Source organism: Hemitrygon akajei, chromosome 2, assembly GCF_048418815.1.
Source record: "Hemitrygon akajei chromosome 2, sHemAka1.3, whole genome shotgun sequence".
NCBI lineage: Eukaryota > Metazoa > Chordata > Chondrichthyes > Myliobatiformes > Dasyatidae > Hemitrygon > Hemitrygon akajei.
Window position 1 is genome coordinate 88701685 of NC_133125.1, and position 20811 is coordinate 88722495.

A 20811-nucleotide genomic window follows, 5' to 3' on the forward strand; every position below is an offset into this window, starting at 1 on the left:
TATCATTAGCTCTTCCTGGGCCCTCTTAGGTATTGTCAGTGGAATGAAAAATTTTTCATCCAAACTGGGACAAAGCTCGAAAGCCACAAGAAAACAGAACTGGATGGATTACTTGCAAGTGACCCAAGCAGTGCAAAAGACAATGGTAAAACCTGATCTGTCAAAACTAAAAAAAACCCCTCCTTACTAACAACTGGGGGCTTGTGCCAAAACTGGGAAGCTGTCATCAGCAACAGCCCATATAGTCATACTCATAAATCCTACCTTACAGTAAATATACCAAACACCTTCAAATCCATCCGTGGCTAGGTCCTATTTCACCAGCAGGACGGACCCAACAGAGGCAACAACACAAGAGTCAGGAGGAAACTTCCCTGGAAGTTTTCAATAACAACACTGGATATCATAGTATCATGCTATGCTTCTATATTGTACCGTGGAGGGCATTCTGACAGGCTGCATCACTACCTGGTATGGGTGGGTCTACTGTACAGAACTGAACGAAGCTACAGAAAGTTGTAAAATTAGTCAGCTCCATCTTGGGTACCAGCTTCCGTAGTATTGACACATCTTCAAGGAATGGTGCCTCAGAAAGGCGATGTTCATTTTTAAGGACCCCCATCACACAGGGCATGTCCTCTTCTCATTGTTACCGTCAGGAAGGAGGTACAGAAGCCTGAGTGCACACACTCAATGATTCAGGAACAGCTTCTTCTCCTCTGTCATGCAATTTCTAAATGGCTATTGAACCCATTAACACTAACTCACTTATTAAAAAATATATATTACTTCTGTTTCAGCACCATTTTCAATCTATCTATTATGCATAAATAAATTTACTGTAATTTATTTACTTTCTTTCTATACTATCATGTATTGCATTGTTTCATGACACACGATTGTGATAATAAATCAGATTCAGATTCTGATTCTGCTTGGGCAAGGTATCCTTTTGCTGATTACCACCAATCATTCTTCGATAGCCGAGGAATTCATTTTATTCCATGTAGACCACCACTTGGTGACACTTCATGACCTGAAGTGCACGTGGATGTAATCACAAGGAAGGTGCACCAGTACCTTCACTTTCATAGAAGGTGGAGTCTCATTATGTCACCAAACACTCTTAATCTTCTACAGATGTACTGTTGAAAGTACTTTGACTGATTACACTATATCCTGGTACGACAATCTGAAACGTAGAGTAACACCAAAAGCTGCAGAGAGTAGTGGACTCAGCCCATTACTAGCACATTTCTCCCCACCACTGGAAGTATCTACATGAGGCGCTGCCTCAAAAAGGAAAGATCTATCATTGAAGATCCCCATTATCCAGGCCATGCCATCTTCTTGTAGCTACCATTGGGCAGGAAGTACAAAAGCTCAGGTCCCACACCACCAGATTCAAGAACAGCTATTTCCTTTCATTTGGATCTCCAAGCAACCTGTACAAGCCTCATTACCACCTCAACATAGCAACACTGTGACTTTGTTTGATTTGTCATAAATGTGTTCTTTCTTGTTGAAATAGTTTTCCTTATGATTGTTGTATATCTGAGGATGTGTCTCTGATATACTGCAAATAAGCTTTTTATTGCATCTGTACACACATGTACTTAAGGAAATAAACTCAACTTTGAAATAAGCACCAAGAGCAGCAAAAGCAAGGAAAATATTCTAGGAGAGCTAGCTGGGTGGGATGGGACAGGACAGGGCGAGTGGGGTGAGGAAGGGATCCCAATGCCCATTACCAAGAATAGTTAAGTGGCATCATTACTGACCATGTTGGCCTGGTGTTAAAAGACATTTGATGCTAATTGGAGGTGCGGCTGATGAAAAGGGTATCAACAAAATGGGAAAACTAACTTGATATTTTCTTCACTGAAGTTCAACGTAAATTTATTTTGAAAGCATGTGTATGTTACCATATACTACCCTGAGATTCAGAAAAAACAATAGTATTAACAAAAAAAACTACAAATAAACAAGGACTAAGAACAACTAATGTGCTTAAGACAAACACTTCTGTCTATGACAGCACCAGTGTGAGTGATCCCCATAGCCTTTGTGGAGACAAAATCCTGTTTTCACAGTGAAAATACACTTCATTGTACTGTATATTATCATACTACCTTCATGCTAAATAAATCTAGAAGTCTAGGGCTAGGGTTGCGTAAAGCATTGTAGGTCATCGGCAGCGGAATTTATTCAAGCAAACCCTGTAACACATGCCCAACTCTACTATCACCAACAAACCAGCAGAGGAACCCTGGTTCCATGAAGAGTGCAGGAGCAGCAACAGATACACCTCAGCATGAAGGATCAACCTGGTGAAGCTACAGTACAAGACAACACAAACAGCATACAATAGACATGCTGTTTGTCTGTGCAGGTCCATAACAAATCAGATGCTGCCACTTTCAACGGTGGTGGACAATTAAATGACTCAGTGCAGGAGCAGGCTCCACAAACATCTTCATTCAACTAACTATATCTCCATTCTCAACAATATGGAAGTGCAATACATAAATAGAAGGAGCCTCCACAGTGGGAGATTGGGGTGCAGGTCTATAGCTCTCTCTATGCGGTAAGTAAGGTGTAAAGAAAGTGCTTGGCGTACATGTCTTCATCGGTCAGAATATTGAGTGTAAATGTCAGGAAGTCACGTTGCAGTTGTATAAAACTTTGGTTAGGCTACATTTGGAATATCATGAGCAGTTCTGATTGCCACACTATAGGAAGGATATGGATGCTTTGAAGACAGTGCAGAAGAGGTTAACCAGGATGTTTCTTGGGATGGGGTGCATTAGCTACAAGGAAAAGTTGGACAAACATGAATTGCTTTCTCTTGAGGATTGGAGGCTGGGAAGCAATGTGATTGACAATATATGACATTATGAGAGGCAAACAGGGTAGAAAGTTTACCCCCCCCCAGAATGAGAGGGGGCAAGTTTAAAGGAGATTAACGTGGTAAGCTTTTGACATTGAGTGGAAGGTGCCTAAAGTGCACTGCCAGTAGAGGCAGTGGAACCAGATATAATAATACAGAAATGTTTAAGAGGCATTTAGACAAGCACATGATCAGACAGGGAAGTGAGAAGTATCGACCACATGCAGACAGATGAACAATTTAAATTGGGATCATAGTCAGGACAGACACAATGGCCTAAAGTGTTGTGTCTTTGCAGCCTTGTTCATTTGGTCTCTCATGCCTGTTAAAAAGATCATATTGAGCTGACAGTAACCCAACTCTGCATTCCCATCTAAACGACAGTAAACTTTCACTTCCTTTGCTTCACCTCATTTGTCTTAAATAGACAACACTTCTTTCCCTATATTCTCCCACACAAGGAAATAGTCTCTCTATATCAATCACCCTTATCAAGACCCTTGTTTCAATCAAGCTTGCTAACTCCAGCCAATACAAGCCTAGTCCATTTAACCTTTTCTCAATGGACAAGCTATTCATTCATATATTAGTCTAGTAAATCTTTTCCATCCTACTTCCAACATAATTACATCCTTCCAAAAAAAAAAGATCACCGTTATATGCAGTATTCTACATACAGGTTCACCAAAACCCTTGATATTTGATATACTTTATCCGTTGGCAATAAACATCAAAATTCATTAACTTTCCTAATTTCAGCACCATCATGTCCTTGCTTGTCAAAAGGAACTGAAACAGCCTATTGGTACCATCCAGCACTACGGTAGCACATCAGTTAGTGCAACGCCATCACAGGTCAGGGCGGAGTTCAATTCTGGTGAATCACAGAGGAGTTTGTATGCTCTCTCTGCTCCATGACCATGTGGGTTTCCTCTGGGTGCTCCGGTTTCTCACCACAGTCCAAAGACATACCAGTTAGTAGATGAATTGGTCACTGTCAATCGTCCCATGAATACACTAGGACTAAATTGGGGTTACTGACATGGCTCAAAGGGCCGGAAGGGTCTTCTCTGTGCAGTATCTCTAAATAAATGCAGGCCAGTGCCTTTAAGCATTTCAGGCAATGAGTTGTGGATTCCCAGCACCCTCTCAGTGAAAAAACTATTTCCACATCTCTCATCTAATCCTTCCATCAGTTACTCTATGCTCCTTGGTTTCTGAGCCCTCTGATAAAAGACATATGCCTGTCTGGGTCCTTCACATTTTATATACTACAGTTCAATTTCCCTTAATAAGCCTGTTCAAAATTAACAGGCCCAGATTCTTCTAGATTTCCTTGTAATTTGTAATATCCCATTCTGTTCACCCCATTCTCATTCACCCCTTCTCTGCATTCTTTCCAGTACAATCACATCTTTCCTATAATATGGTATTGTAATATTAACTTATTATCTGTGGTTACTTTACTGTAGACTTTTTTCCCTAGTGCTCAAGTTGTATTTTAACTCCGAATGTATACACTTTCACCAAAACCTCCCTGCCCTTATGTTCTATGGTTACAATACACCCTCAATATCCCAGATGGTTTCGAAAAGCTAACTAAAACAAGTTCTGATAAAGGGCTTCAGCCCAAAACATTGTCTGATTACTCTTTTCCATAGATGCTGCTTGACCCGCTGAGCTTCTCCAGCATTTTGTGCGTGTTACTGTCACTACCAAACTACATAATAGTGTTTATGCAATGAGGAGTCCTACTAGAAATAGCTACAATCATAACAAATTTTATATTGAAAGAAATTTTAAATATTAGGATTATAATTAAGAAAATATGAAATCAATACACATTTGCATGAGGAGGCAGTGCATATACAAGGATATAGACATATTTTGCTAACTAGCACCCTCCAGTTGAATCTGTGATCACACTCCCACACAAAAGTACTGTGAAGGGTAACAGAACATTTTGAACCGAGGCAGGTGCAAATGAACTTCCTGTCTCGCCTGTTAGACCAGGCGTATCAGTTTAACACAATCAAGCTGAGACAGCTGTGAAAAAAGTCTGCAGTAGAGTAATCACATAAGTTTACAAAGCCCATTAATGACCTGCAACCTGTAATCACCCTTACAAAAACATCCGCCAGGATATCTATTTTAAACACCAGAGCCGAACAATTGCACAATCAGATGTTGGTTCTTGAAGAAAAAATGGCTACAAATCTAAGAAAAATTGAAATAATTTAAAAATTAGGTCTTTAGAATTTGATTCAAAGTATATTTTAACACTACATTAATATAGACAAGCACATATATAAATGAATCCTAAACTGAACAAATTTCTTGAGTTATCTAAAACAGTGCTAAACTCCACTTTTTTTTCCTTTATCTTTAACCTTCAATTTCTTCAAATAAGTATACAAGTAGAATTCCAAAATTTCAATGCTCATACTCTGTTATATAGTTGTATAGTCACAATCACCAAATCACTGAACGCAGGGGAAAAAATATTGACTAGTTCTTGCTCATATTCGTTTAGATCAATGACTAATCTAAACTTTGTTTAGATCAATGACTAATCTAAACTTCGTTTAGAGCATTGAGTACAGAAGTTGGGATGTAATGTTAAAATTGTACAAGGCATTGTTAAGGCCAAATTTGGAATATTGTGTACAGTTCTGGTCACCGAATTATAGGAAAGATATCAATAAATTAGAGAGAGTGCAGAGACGATTTACTAGGATGTTACCTGGGTTTCAGCACAGAGAAAGGTTGAACAAGTTAGGTCTCTATTCATTGGAGCGTACAAGGTTGAGGGGGGATTTGATCGAGGTATTTAAAATTTTGAGAGGGATAGATAGAGTTGATGTGAATAGGTTGTTTCCATTGAGAGTAGGGGAGATTCAAACGAGAGGACATGATTTGAGAGTTAGGGGGCAAAAGTTTAAGGGAAACACGAGGGGGTATTTCTTTACTCAGAGAGTGATAGCTGTGTGGAATGAGCTTCCTGTAGAAGTAGTAGAGGCCAGTTCAGTTGTGTCATTTAAGGTAAAATTGGATAGGTATATGGACAGGAAAGGAGTGGAGGGTTATGGGCTGAGTGCGGGTAGGTGGGACTAGGTGAGATTAAGAGTTCGACACGGACTAGGAGGGCCGAGATGGCCTGTTTCCGTGCTGTGATTGTTATATGTTATACTAATCACCAGCCTTTGAGGGAAAACATTGGCAGACTAGCCAGCAACCTCAGTCATAAAGGATAGATTTGGAGGCCGTCAGACAGAGCAGCAGAGAGTAGTGAAAGCAGCTGAGGGAGGGAAAAACCAATGGTGAGAGGGACAGGGGAATGTGGGGAGATTTGATGTGATAAGATTGTAATTTTTCTAGCCACAGGGGTCAGAGGGTGGCAGTGTAAGTTTGCTTTTCAGACTGGAGGCCTGTGATCGGTCACACGGTGAAGTTTGTCTAAGGGTTGCCACAGGATTTAGACCAACTGGGAAAGTGGGCAAACGAATGGCAGATGGACTACAACACAAACAAGTGCAAAGCAATGCATTTTGGGAAGTAAAACTAGGGCAGTTTAAACACTGTAAGCCTTCTCCAATTCCAGCATATCCTTTCTTAGGTATGAGGCTCAAAACTGTTCACAATATTCCAAATGTGGTCTGACCACTGCCTTATAAAATGTTAGAATTACATCCTTGCCTTTATATTCTAGTGCTCCTGAAATGAATGCTAAAATTGCACTTGCCTTCCTTACTACTGACTCAACCTGCAAGTTAACATTTAGGGAATCCTACACGAGGACTCCGGAGTCCCTTTGTACCTCAATTTGTGAATTTGCTCCCCATTTAGAAATAGGGGAATCAACATTACAGGGTATTGGTAATGCCCTCTTATCCAGGTAGCATCTTGGTAAATCTCTTCTGCATCCTCTCCAAAGTCTCCACATCCTTTCTGTAATGTGGCGATCAGTACTGCACACAGTACATCAAGTGTGGCTTGACTGAGTTTCATATTACAGCAGCACGACTTCCTGACTCTTATACACTATGCCCCTAATGATGAAGACTAGCACACCAAATGCCTTCTATACCACTCTATTTACTTGTGTTTCCACTTTCAGATTGTTGTCAGAGAGCCATACAACATGAATACAGGCTCTTAGGTCCACCAGATTCATGCAAACCATCAAAATCCATATTCTGGTACTGTGCATGTAGCCATCTCCAGACTTTTTATATGTTGCAAAAATCACTGCCTCCACTTCAGGTACTGTTTCCCCAATTGAAACTACCAGGTTGGTGAAAAACTTCTTCCTCAAATTCCCTCTACTTCTCCCATCCCTTAAGTAGTGTTACTAAGCAATCCTTTCCCCTTTGTAGAGTTGCCTGTCAATCCAATCTACAGACTTCATAATTTTGTTTACATCAATCAGGAATTTCAGATGGCAGTGAGAAGACGTACAGGAATAGATCAGGAAGACGTATAGATCAGCTCGCTGAGTGGTGTCACAGCAACAACTTTGCACTCAATGTCAGTAAGACCAAAAAATTGACTGTGGACTTCAGAAAGGGTAAGATGGAGTCACACACATCAGTCCTCATTGAACGATCAGTAATGAAAGGGGTGAACAATTTCAAGCTTCTTGGTGTCAACATTTCTAAGGATCTGTCCTGGGCTCAGCATATTGATGCAGCTACAAAGGCGGCACGGCACAGCCATATTTCATTAGGAGTTTGAGGAGATTTAATATATCACCAAAGAAACTCACAGATTTCTACAGATGTACCAAGGACAACATTCTATCTGGCTGTATCACCATCTGGTATAGGGGTGGAGGGCACTGCACAGGATGAGGAAAAGCTGTAGAAAGTTGTGAACTCAGTCAGCTCCATCATCGGCTCTAGTCTCCCTAGCATCCAGGACATCTTTAAGGAGTGATGTCTGAAGAAGGTGCCATCCATCATTATGGACCCCCATCACCTAGAACATGCTACCATCCCATTGCTACCATCAGGGAGGAGGTACAGGAGCCTAAAGACACACACACAACAATTCAGGAACAGCTCCTTCTCCTCTGCCAACTGACTTCTGAATGCACATTGAACCAATGAACACTACTTTAATCCTTTTTTATTCTTTTTGCATTTATTTGAATTTTCTTTATAAGTAAATTACAGATTTTACTGTGTATTGCAATGTACTCCTGCCACATATCAACAAACTTCATAAGATATGACAGTGATATTAAACCTGATTCTGAGGACATTTTTTCAGAAAATACCAGATTAATTTTAGATGGTTTGAATTTTCAGAATGGACTAGGTTTCAATAATCTTTATAACTTATAACATTCCTTTACAGCTTGAACATCAAAACAATGGCATTTAAGAACTGTACACTAATTTATCAGAACCATGCCAACAAAGTAACCCTATAATGTACTTTCTCATATTTGTACTTCAAACAGGATATGATTCTGAACTCACTTAGCAGCAAATTTGACCATCTGTTTGCTCACATGGTCTCCCACAGCTACAAGTCCTTGGACGTTAAACTGCTGCTGACGTAGAACTAAAAAGCATTGCTTCCCTGTGGAGACAAAAATAGTGTGCATTGAGTGCTACATAACACAAGATCCCTTGACACACTTCTTTGTTTCTTAGTCACAGCTTTTTGTTATTCATAGTTTTCCTTTAAAGCTGGACAGAAACAGGTGCAGAAAAACATTTCTATCTATACACATCAAATCAAAAGGTTATCTATCAGAATCTCACAGACCAAATTAATTAGTCAAAATTTCCAGAAAGACTAACTCCAAATTGTTCACTTTGTGGCAAAATAATCTTTGATTCCTAGCTTGCTGAAAATGATTTTAACAAAAATCTACTGCCAAAAATCAATTAGCCACATAGGTAATATCCCTGTAAACTTCATGAACAAAGACAATCTACTAAAGGTGTTTAAATAGAGAAATGTGCATACTAAGTTAATGTTTATATTGAAGTCTAGGATCAATAGATTTTTGTGAATGAAGAGATTCAAATGAAACTGGGCAAGGATGGGGGTGATGAGCTGACTGTATGGCTGAACAGGCTCAAGGGGCAGTTGAGCCTACAACTATTTCTTACACCCTTCACTGTAACATCCTGGAACAAAAGTAACCAAGAATTACTAGATTTACGCTGTAATGTAAAACTACATAGATGGCAGAGAAAATCATATTGTAAAAACTGGACTGATTATCAGCAGGACGTCCATTAGTTAAATGACAGCATACATGATAAACAGGACTATTGGAAGGTTATTTGACCAATTCAACCTTACCCGTTAAAAATGAATCTGGACATGTTTGATTACCTATTAATCATTATACAGAATTAATTGCTGAAGATTTTTGCCCTTTTCTACAAGGTAATAAAATCAATGTGAGGGAGTTGTATAGGTAAGTTTAATGTATTTACTTCGGCTGGAAATGATCTTCAGTATCTGTATTGTCTACATAATAGAAACATAGAAAACTTACAGCACAATAGAGGCCCTTTGGCCCATAATACTGTGCCAAACATGTCCTTACTTTAGAACTTACCTATGGTCACCCATAGCCCTCGGTTTTTCTAAGCTCCATGTACCTATCCAAGGGTCTCATAAAAGATCCTATTGTATCCGCCTCCACCACCGTCGCCGGCAGCCCATTCTACGCACTCACCACTCTTTGCATAAAAAACTTACACTTGACGTCTTCTCTGTACCTAATTCCAAGCTCCTTAAAACTGTGCCCTCTCGTGCTAGCCATTCCAGCCCTGGGGAAAAGTCTCTGACTACCCACATGATCAATGCCTCTCATCACCTTGTACACCTCTATCAGGTCACCTCTCATCCTCCGTCGCTCCAAGGAGAAAACGCCAAGTTCACTCAATCTATTCTCATCAGGCATGCTCCCCAATCCAGGCAACATCCTTGGAAATCTCCTCTGCACCTTTTCTATAATTTCCACATCCTTCCTGTAGTGAGGTGACCAGAACTGAGCATAGTACTCCAAGTGGGGTCTGATCTGGGTCCTATATAGCTGTAACATTACCTCTCGGCTCTTGAACTCAATCCCACAGTTGATGAAGGCCAATACACCGTCTGACTTCTTAACCACACAGTCAACATGCGCAGCAGCTTTGAGTGTCCTATGGACTCGGATGCCAAGATCCCTCTGATCCTCCACACTGCCAAGAGTCTTACCATTAATACTATATTCTGCTATCATATTTGACCTACCAAAGTCTGCAACTCCTCAGCCCAGTTTTGCATCCTATCGATGTTCTGCTGTAACCTCTGACAGCCCTCCACAGTATCCACAACACTTCCAACCTTTGTGTCATCAGCAAATTCACTAACCCACCTCTCCACTTCCTCATCCAGGTCATTTACAAAAATCACGAAGAGAAGGGGTCCCAGGTCAGAGCCCTGAGGCACACCACTGGTCATCGACCTCCATGCAGAATATGACCCGTCTACAACCACTCTTTGCCTTCTGTGGGCGAACTTATTCTGGATCCACAAAGCAAGGTTCCTTTGAATCCCAGGCCTAATAAGCCTTGCACAGGGCACCTCATCAAATGCCTTACTGAAATCCATATACACTACAACTACTGCTCTAACTTCATCAATGTGTTTAGTCACATCCTCAAAAAATTCAATCAGGCTCGTAAGGCACGACCTGCCCTTGACAAAGCCATGCTGACTATTCCTAATCATATTATGCTTCTCCAAATGTTCATAAATCCTGCCTCTCAGGATCTTCTCCATCAACTTACCAACCACTGAAATTAAGACTCACTGGTCTATCATTTCCTGGGCTATCTCTACTCCCTTTCTGAATAAAGGAACAACATCTGCAACCCTCCAGTCCTCTGGAACCTCTCTAGTCTCCATTGATGATGCAAAGATCATTGCCAGGGGCTCAGCAATCTCTTCCCTCACCTCCCACAGTAGCCTAGGGTATATCTTGTCTGGTCCCAGTGACTTATCCAACTTGATGCTTTCTATAAGCTCCAGCACATCTCTTTCTTAATGTCTATATGCTCAAGCTTTTCAATCCACTGTAAGTCACCCCTACAATCACCAAGATCTTTTTCTGCAGTGAATACTGAAGCGAAGTATTCATTAAGTACCTCTGCTCTCTCCTCCAGTTCCATACATACTTTTCCACTGTCACACATGATTAGTCCTATTCTTTCACATTGTAAAAAGCCATGGGGTTTTCCTTAATCCTGCTTGCCAAGGCCTTCTCATGGCCCCTTCTGGCTCTTAATTTCATTCTTAAGCTCCTTCCTGCTAGCATTATAATTTTCTTGATCTCGATCATTACTTAGTTTTTTGAACTTATCATAACCTTTCTCTTCTTCTTGTCTAGATTTTCAACAGCCTTCATATACCATGGTTCCTGTACCCTACCATCCTTTCCGTCTCATTGGAACGTACCTATGCAGAACACCACGCAAATATGCCCTGAATATTTGCCACATTTCTGCCATACATTTTCCTGAGAACACTTGCTCCCAATTTATGCTTCCAAGTTCCTGCCTAATAGCTTCATATTTCCCCTTAACTCAAATTAAATGCTTTCCTAACTTGTCTGCTCCTATCCCTCTCCATTGCTATGGTAAAAGAGGTAGAACTGTGATCACTATCTCCAAAATGCTCTCCTACTGACAGACCTGACACCTGACCAGGTTCATTTCTCAATACCAGATCAAGTACAGCCTCTCCTTTTGTAGTCTTATCTACATATTGTGTCAGGGCTCCTTCCTGAACACACCTAACAAACTCCACCCCATCTAAACCCATTTCTCTACAGAGATGCCAATCAATATTGGCGAAATTAAAATCTCTCATCACGACAACCCTGTTATTATTGCACCGTTCGAGAATCTGTCTCCCTATCTGCTCCTCGATGTCTTTGTTACTATTGGGTGGTCTATAAAAAACACCCAGTAGAGTTATTGAGCCCTTCCTGTTCCTAACTTCCACCCACAGAGACTCACTAGACAATCCCTCCATGACTTCCTCCTTTTCTGCAGCCATGACACTATCTCTGATCAGCAGTGCTACACAGCCCACCTCTTTTGCCTCCCTCCCTGTCTTTTCTGAAACATCTAAAGCCTGGCACTCGAAGTAGCCATTCCTGTCCCTGAACCATTCCAGTATCTGTAATGGCCACAACATCATAGCTCCAAGAACTGATCTATGGTCTAAGCTCATCCACTTTATTCATGATACTCCTTGCATTAAAATACACATCTCAAACCATCAGTCTGAGTGCATCACTTCTCTATCACCTGCCTATCCTCCCTCTCGCAAAGCCTATAAGCCTTCTCCATTTGTGAGCCAACCGTCTCTTCCTCCGTCAATTCAGTTCGGTTCCCACCCCCCCAGCAATTCTAGTTTAAACTCTCCCCAATAGCCTTTGCAAACCTCCCTGCCAGGATATTGGTCCCCCTGGGATTCAAGTGCAACCCTTATTGTACAGGTCACACCTGCCCCAAAAGAGGACCTAATAATCCAGAAATCTGAACCCCTGCCCCCTGTTCCAATCCCTCAGCCATGCATTTATCCTCCACTTCACTCTATTCCTATATTCAGTGTCATGTGGCACAGACGTTAATCCTGAGATTACTACCCTTAAGGTCCTGTTTCGCAACTTCCTTCCTAACTCCCTGTAGTCTTGTTTTCAGTACCTCCTCTCATTTCCTACCTATGTCATTGGTACCAATAAGTACCATGTCCTCTGGCTGTTCACCTTCCCACTTCAGGATATCGTGGACGCTATCAGAAACATCCCGGACCCTGGCACCTGGCAGGCTAACTACCGTGTTTCTTTCCTGCGTCCACAGAATTGCCTGTCTGACCCCCGAACTACAGAGTCCCCTCTCACTGCTGCCATCCTCTTCCTTTACCTACCCTTCTGAGCCACAGGGCCAGACGCTGTGCCAGAGGTGCAGCCACTGTTGCTTCCCCCAGGTAGGTTCCACCCACCACCTCTTTGCACCAACAGTACCTAAACAGGAGTACTTATTGTTAAGGGGGATAGCCACAGGAGCACTCTCTATTATCTGACTCTTGCCCTTCCCTCTCCTGTTACCCACTTATCTGTCTCCCAAGGATCTGGGACTTGCCTATAACTCCTATCTATCACATCCAAACTTTCCCTGACCAGACAAAGGTCATCGAGCTGCATCTCCAGTTCCCTAACCCGGTCCCTAAGGAGCTGCAGCTCGACACACCTGGTGCAGATGTGGATGTCTGGGAGGCTGGGAGACTCCCGGACATCCCATATCTGACGCCTAGTACAGAACACTGGCCTTGCAGACATACTTCCTATTCCTATTCTTCACAAGAAACTTACCTGACTCGACCCGTTATCGCCGAAGCCCTGTTGCGCCAAAGCCCTCCTACTCTGACTCACTCTACTCTAACACCCACTCTATAATGTTGTCTACTTTTTAAATTCTTCCTGCCAGTCTAACTCATTGATGTCCATGTGCCTGCTCAGTCGTGCCTCCATCAAACCGCTGAAGAAATAATGCTGTCCTTTTAAATTCTTCCTGCCGGTCTAACTTGCTGACATCCACACGCCTGCTCTGTTGTGCCACGATAATGAATAACGAATGATTCAAGTCGTAGAACATAAAACAGTACAGCACAGGAACAGGCCTCTCAGCCAATAACATTGTGCTGATCTAATTAGATTAGTAATTAATCCCCTAACTAAACTAGTTCCTGCACAAGGTCTACATCCCTTCATTCTCTGCACATTCACAAGCATATCAGGTATAGATAGTTAGGATAAAATGAGGTTCGTGAGGAGTACAATCACTGGTGCCCCACAAGGCTGTGTACTCAGCCCCCTGCTGTACTCACTGTACACCCATGATTGTGTAGCCAAGTTTCCATCAAACTCAATATTTAAGTTTACTGATGACACCACAATTCTAGGCCGTATCTTGGGTAATGATGAGTCTGAGTACAGAGAGGAAATTAAGAATCTGGTGGCATGGTGCAAAGACAATAACCCATCCCTCAACGTTAGCAAGACAAAGGAATTGGTTGTTGACTTCAGAAGGAGTAGCGGACTGCACGACCCCATCTACATCAGTGGTGCGCCGGTGGAACAGGTCAAAAACTTTAAATTCCTCGGGGTGAATATCACAAATGACCTGACTTGGTCTAACCAAGCAGAGTCCACTGCCAAGAAGGCCCACCAGCGCCTTTACTTCCTGAGAAAGCTGAAGAAATTTGGCCTGGCCCCTAAAACCCTCACTAATTTTTATAGATGCACCGTAGAAAGTATTCTTCTAGAGTGCATCCCAACCTGGTATGGAAGTTGTCCTGTCCAAGACCGGAAGAAGCTGCAGAAGATCACGAACATAGCCCAGCACATCACACAAACCAATCTTCCATCCTTGGACTCACTTTAGACCACATGCTGTCGGAGCAGTGCTGCTGGGATAATCAAGGACACAACCCACCCAGCCAACACACTTTTTGTCCCTCTTCCCTCCAGGAGAAGGTTCAGGAGCTTGAAGATTCGTACGGCCGGATTTGGGAACAGCTACTTTCCAACTGTGATAAGACTGCTGAACGGATCCTGACCTGGATCTGGTCCGTACCTTCCAAATATCAGGACCTGACTTACACTACCTTACTTTCCCTTTTCTATTAATTATGATTTATAATTTAGATTTTTATTATATTTACTTTGATTTGTACTTCAGGGAGCGTGAAGCGCAGAATCAAACATCGCTGTGAATGATTGTACGCTCTAGTATCAATTGTTTGGTGACAATAAAGTAAAGTATACTAAATTCCTGAGAACACCTGAGCGAAAGCAGGAAGCTCCAAGAGGACATGAGGTTGCTCTGCAGGCAATGTGAAAGAGAATCTTAAACAAAAGGGTAGCAAGGGACCAACCTGATCCTCTTGAAGATCAGTGTGGTCATCAATGCATGAAGCCAGCTCTGCAAGGGCAACATGGCAGAATAAAACTGGCACAGTAGTGTAAAGGTCTGCACAGTGACACAGTAGTCAGTGCAGTGCTTTAGAGTGCCAGCAATCAGGGTTCAATTCCTGCTGCTGTCTGTAAGTCTCTGTGACTGCATGGGTTTCCTCCCACATTCTAAAGACGTGCAACTGAGGGTTAGTGAGTTGTGGGCATGCTGTGTTGGTGCGGGAGGCATGGCAACCCTTGTAGGCTGACTCCAGAACATCCCCGACTGTGTTGGTCGTTGGTGTAAATGGTGCATTTCACTGTATGTTTTGATGATTGATGTACACGTGATAAATAAAGCTAATCTAGTCTGAAAGAGATTGGGGGAGATCTTAAATTTTTTTTTGTATCTCATTGACTGGGGAGACAGATGTAAAGTCTATAGAAACGAGGAAAAAGAGCAGTGAAATCACAGACATATTACAGAAGAGGAGGTGCTTGCTGCCTTGAGGCAAAATAGGGTGGATAAATACCTAGAGCTTGAGCCGGTGCCCCCTCAGACCTCGGAGAAGACTAGTGCAGAAATTGAAGGGGCCCTGGCAGATATTTAAAACATCCTCAGCCACAGGTGAAGTTCTGGAGGACTGGAGGATAGCTAATATGTCCCGTTATTTTAGAAAGGCTCTAAGATTACGATGGGAAATTATAGGCCAGTGAGCCTGATTTCAGTAGTGGGCAAGTAATTGGAAGGGATATAATTTGAATAGACAGGGCCTGATTAGGGATAGTCACTATGGTTTTTGCGTAATAGGTTATGTCTACCTGAACTTACAGTTTTTTGAGAAGGTTACCAAGAAGATTGATGAACAGAAGTCAGTGGAATACTTTAGCAAGGCCTTTGACAAAATCCTGCAGAGGAGGCTGGTCCATAAGGTTAAGCTGCTTGGCATTGAGAATGAAATAATCAATTGCATTCAACACTGGTTCAGTGGAAGAAGCCAAAGTGTGGTAGTAAATAGTTGTCTCTCTGACCAGAAGAGGCTTGTGATTAGTGGAGTGCCACAGGGATTGGTGCTGGGTCCATTGTTGTTTATCATCTATATTAATGACTAAGATGACAATGTGGTAAACTGGATCATCAAAGTTGTGGGTAAAATCAGGATTAGGGGTGTAGTGGACACTGAGAAAACTTGCCAATGATCTGGACCAGCTGGGAAAATGGACTGAAAAATGCAAGTGCACTTCGAAAGGATAAATCAGGATAAGGATGTGAATAGGATAGCATTGAGACGTGCAGTAGAACAAAGAGCTCTGAGAATGCAGATCCATAATTCCTTGAAAATGGCATCACAGGTATATAGGGTCATAAACAGGGCTTTGGGTACATTGGCCTTCTTAGATTATTGAGTAGGAGTTAGGATGTTAAGTTGAAATTGTTTAAGAAGTTGATGAAGCCAGGTTTGGAGTATTGTGTGCAGTTCTGGTTACTTTCTTATGGGAAAGATATAAATAAGCTTGAAAGAATGCAGAGAAAAGTTACACGGATGTCGCTGGGACCTGAGGATCTGAGTTACAGGTAGCCTGAAAAATTAGGGCTTTATTCACAGCAATACAGAAGAATGGGGGGAGAAATTACAGTGGTGTAATTATGAGGGGTATAGACAGGGTGAATGCATGCAGGCTTTCTCCTCTCAGGTTAGGATTAAAATTAGAGGTCATAGGTTTAGGGTGAAATATGAAATATTTAAGGGGAATGTGAGGGGGATTGATTTCACTCAGAGGGTGTTGAGGGTATGGAACAAGTTTCTAGTGGAAGTACTAGATTCAGGTTCAATTGTAACATTTAGGAGTCATGATCATCATAGCTTGTCACACCGGACAGCCAGCCACTCTAGTGTTGTTTGGTTGATGTTGAGCAGGTCAGTGTCAGCTAAATCAGGAGAGAGTGGGCAGTTGCGCAGAACGTGTTCAATGTTCTGCACCCTTTCACCACACTCACAGGATTCGCTGGTCTTTAAACCCCACTTCACCATATTGTCTCCTGTCCTACAAACTCTCGCTCACTCCGTTAAGAGTGCACCACTTCTGTCTGTTAAGCAGTGCCCCGTCTGGCAACATTTCTGTGGGGTCTTGCACTGTATTGTTTGGTGGGGTTCTAGCTTCTATTTGTTGCCAGAGGACAACCCTGTATGTTTGGGGGTAATGTTCCGTGTGGTAGTTCCTCCACTGTAGCAAAGCTTTTCCTTGATTTTAGGCGGTTAGAAACTGGCACATAATGATGTAGTGGGTGCCATGGATCCAAGTTCTGCTTACCTTTTGCAATTTTTGTTGTAGTGTGTCTTCGGATCTCTGGGGGAGCAATGCCTGCAAGTCTGTAAATGGTGTTACTGGGTGTGGGGTGCAGTGTGCCCGTGATTATTCAGCAGGCTTTGTTAAGCAATGGGTCTATTTTCTTTGCATGGGCTGATCTGCCCCATACAGGTGCACAATATTCTGCAGGTACATAGCAGAGTGCTAGGGCAGTTGATCTAAGTGTGTGAGCATTAGCTCCCCATTTTGTGCCTGCTAATTTTTTCAAGACAGAATTGCGAGAGCCAACTTTCCCTCTGAGTTTTTGGATGTGGGTGGCAAATGAGAGTGTCCTATCCAGGGTCACGCCCAGGTAAATTGGAATCGAATGGTGTTCAAGCCCCTTCCCACACCAGAAGATCTTGGGTTTCCGATTCCTCGGGTGGAATGCACACACTTGAGTGTTTGATGGATTTGGGTTCAGAGACCATTTTTCATAATACTGCTTCGTTGCTTCGAGGACTGCTGTAAATCGTGCTTCAACTTTTTGGAAGGAGTTAGCTTGTGTTGCTATGCATCGGTCATCTGCATAAATAAACCTGCATGTGTTAGGAAAAGTTGGTTGGTCGTTTGTGTAAACATTAAATAGTAGGACTGATCACTGTGGTAGTCCGTTCACTTGTGGACACCACCTACTCTTAATTCCATTCATTTCGACATAATATCTGTGATTTTCTAGGAGGCTTCTTATTATAGACTGTGGTTTCATTCTTTAACATTTTAGATAATTTCAGTAGAAGGCTTCTGTAATTCACAGTGTCGTATCAGAATCAGACTTTAATCGCCAAGTACCTATGCACATACAAGGAATTTACTTCCGGCAGATGTTGTCTCTCTGCTCATAACAATAATAATGATAAATATAAATGAAAATATAGATTATACATACAGGTAGTGCAATCCAAGTAATAGTTAGCCGACAGTTAACCGGCAGTTAACTGTTCAGCAAAGTGACCGCAGTAGGGAAAAAACTTCTCCAGTGCCTATTAGTCTTAGTCTGGAGGGATCTGAAGCGCCTACCAGATGGAAGCAGATCAAACAGTCCGTGCACAGGATGGGAGGAGTCCTTTATGATGTTCCCCGCCCTCTTCTTCAACCTGGAAGAGTACAGGTCCACAATAGAGGGCAGGGAGGCTCCAATGATGCGCTCGGCAGTCCTCACTGTGCGCTGTAGTCTGGTTCTATCCTGCTTGGTGGCGGCTCCAAACCACACAATGATGGAGGTGCACAGGACAGACTCAATGACTGCAGTGTAGAACTGCAGCAGCAATTCCTGAGGCAGACCGTATTTCCTCAAGAGCCGCAGGAAATACATCCGCTGCTGGGCCTTCTTCAGGATGGAGCTGATGTTCTGCTCCCACTTCAGATCCTGAGAGATGGTGGTTCCCAGGAACCTGAAGTTCTCCACGGTGGACACAGGGCTGCTGAGGACTGTGAGGGGAGACATAGCGGGGGGATGTCTCCTGAAATCCACTATCATCTCCTTTGTCTTGAGCGTGTTCAGCTCCAGATTGTTCTGACTGCACCAGAGCGCCAGTTGGTCCACCTGCTGTCGATATGCAGACTCATCACTATTCTGGATGAGTCCGATGACGGTAGTGTCGTCTGCAAACTTCAAAAGCTTCACATAGGGGTTGCAGGAGGTGCAGTCATTGGTGTAGAGGGAGAACAGCAGTGGAGAGAGGACACACTGCTGGGGGGCGCCGGTGTTGGTGATTTGAATATCCGAGGTGACCTGTCCCATCCTTACCTGCTGACTTCTGTTGGTCAGGAAGCTGTAAATCCAATCGCAGAGGTCAGGTGGCACAGTAAGGTGAGACAATTTGGAGCAGAGGGTATGAGGGACGATGGTGTTAAACGCCAAACTGAAATCCACAAACAGCATCCGAGCATAGGTCCCAGGACGATCCAGATGTTGCAGGATATAGTGCAGTCCCAGGTTGACTGCATCGTCTACTGACCTGTAATTTGTCGCATTTCAAAGCCATCCTCAACATACTGGGTTAAGTTCAGGACTTGACTGCAGCAGTAGTTTGGATAGGTGCATGGATGACAGAGGGATAGAGGGCTGTGATCTAGGTGCAGGCTGATGGGTCTCGGCAGAAAACAAGGACAGCATGACCTAGATGGGCCAAAGGGCCTGTTTTATTGTGTTGTAGTGCTCTATAACTCTGTCCTATTGATCTCCACCACCAGCCTTGGCAGCACATTCCAGGCACCCATCACTCACGCATACAAACATTTGCAATGCACATCTCCTTTGAAATTCCCCGCTCTCACCTTAAATGCCCTCTAGTATTAAGCATTTTGATTCTGGGATAAAGATACCAGCTGTCTACCCTACCCATGTCTTTCATAATGTTATAAATTTCTAGCGAGTCTCCCCTCAGCTTCCGCTGCTCCAGAGAAAACAGTCTGTTTGTCCAATCTCTCCTAATTGTATACACCCTCAAATCCAGGTAGCATCCTGGTAAACCTCCACTGCATTCTCTCCAAGGCCTAAACATCTTTTCTATAATGCGGCAACCAGAATTGCATTCAATACTCCACATGCTGTTTAACCAGAGTTTTATTGCTATTGGGCTCCCATTCAGAATGAAAGCACTACTGTTAATCAGTCAAGTAGTTTGCAAATATTAATTGTGTATGTGCTTTCTATTTTATCTTCAAAAAGTTCAGGACTTGTTGTCTAATTTGCTTGTAGGGCTGAAGTAAGTTCTTCCAAAAGCCTTATTCTTATCATGGGAAACTTTTACCCCCAGAAAGCTGTTTCCTGTTGACCAAGTATAAAAGGGAAAGACAAGTCAATACTGTTGTGCATCATTCTTACCTTTTGCTCTGCTGGTGTGGACCCTGGAACGGAGCCAGACCATCTGGTTGGCTTTATCTTCTGTCAAACTTTTCACATGAACCAACACCCGGTCTTTACATAAAGAAGATATTACCGTTTTAGTATCACAAACACAAAAAAAAATCTGCAGATACTGGAAGTCCAAAGCAGCACACACAAAATGCTGGAGGAACTCAGCAGGCCAGGCAGCATCTGTAGAAGACAGTAAACAGTTGACATTTCAGCCGAGATCCTTCATCAGGACTTGAAGAAGGGTCTCGGCACGAAATGTTGACAGTATTCTTTTCCGTGGATGCTGCCTGGCTTGCTGAGTTCCTCCAGCATTGGTGTCTGTTGCAACACTGTGTTAGTGTTATCTCTGAAAATAGTGTGTCATCTCAAAGATCAAATCACTGTGATATATAGATGAGAAAGCAAAACATAGTCTGTTTAGGCTGCTTACACACAGTCCAGATCTTTTCTCAATATGAGGATTTGGGGGGGGGGGGGGGGGCGGAATCTGAGCACCCTCATAAAGGAAGTTGAACTTCCATCATTTAAACTTGCATGAAAAGATAGTACTCTTATTATTTTTTTCTTATACAAGTTGAGTACCCATTATCTGAAATTACAAAATCTGAAGTTTTTTGAGCACTGACATAGTGTCACAAGTGGAAAATTGCACAAGGTTCGCAGGCAATGCACAGGTCTCTGCACATCACAGACAGTTATGAGAAGTGACATCACATATGTAATGAAGTTAATGAA

General features: G+C 42.6%; 1 protein-coding gene across 1 annotated transcript in view; it reads right to left on the bottom strand.

The window, feature by feature from the left end:
- dars1 (aspartyl-tRNA synthetase 1) overlaps positions 1–20811 on the bottom strand; it is an 87561-nt gene that overhangs the window by 48948 nt on the left and 17802 nt on the right. Inside the window, exons 5-6 of the mRNA XM_073025752.1 lie at positions 20044–20136; positions 8374–8476 (exon numbers count right to left, since the gene is read on the bottom strand). Of these exons, the coding sequence (XP_072881853.1) occupies positions 8374–8476; positions 20044–20136 (196 nt within the window). The remainder of the gene's footprint in view (positions 1–8373; positions 8477–20043; positions 20137–20811) is intronic.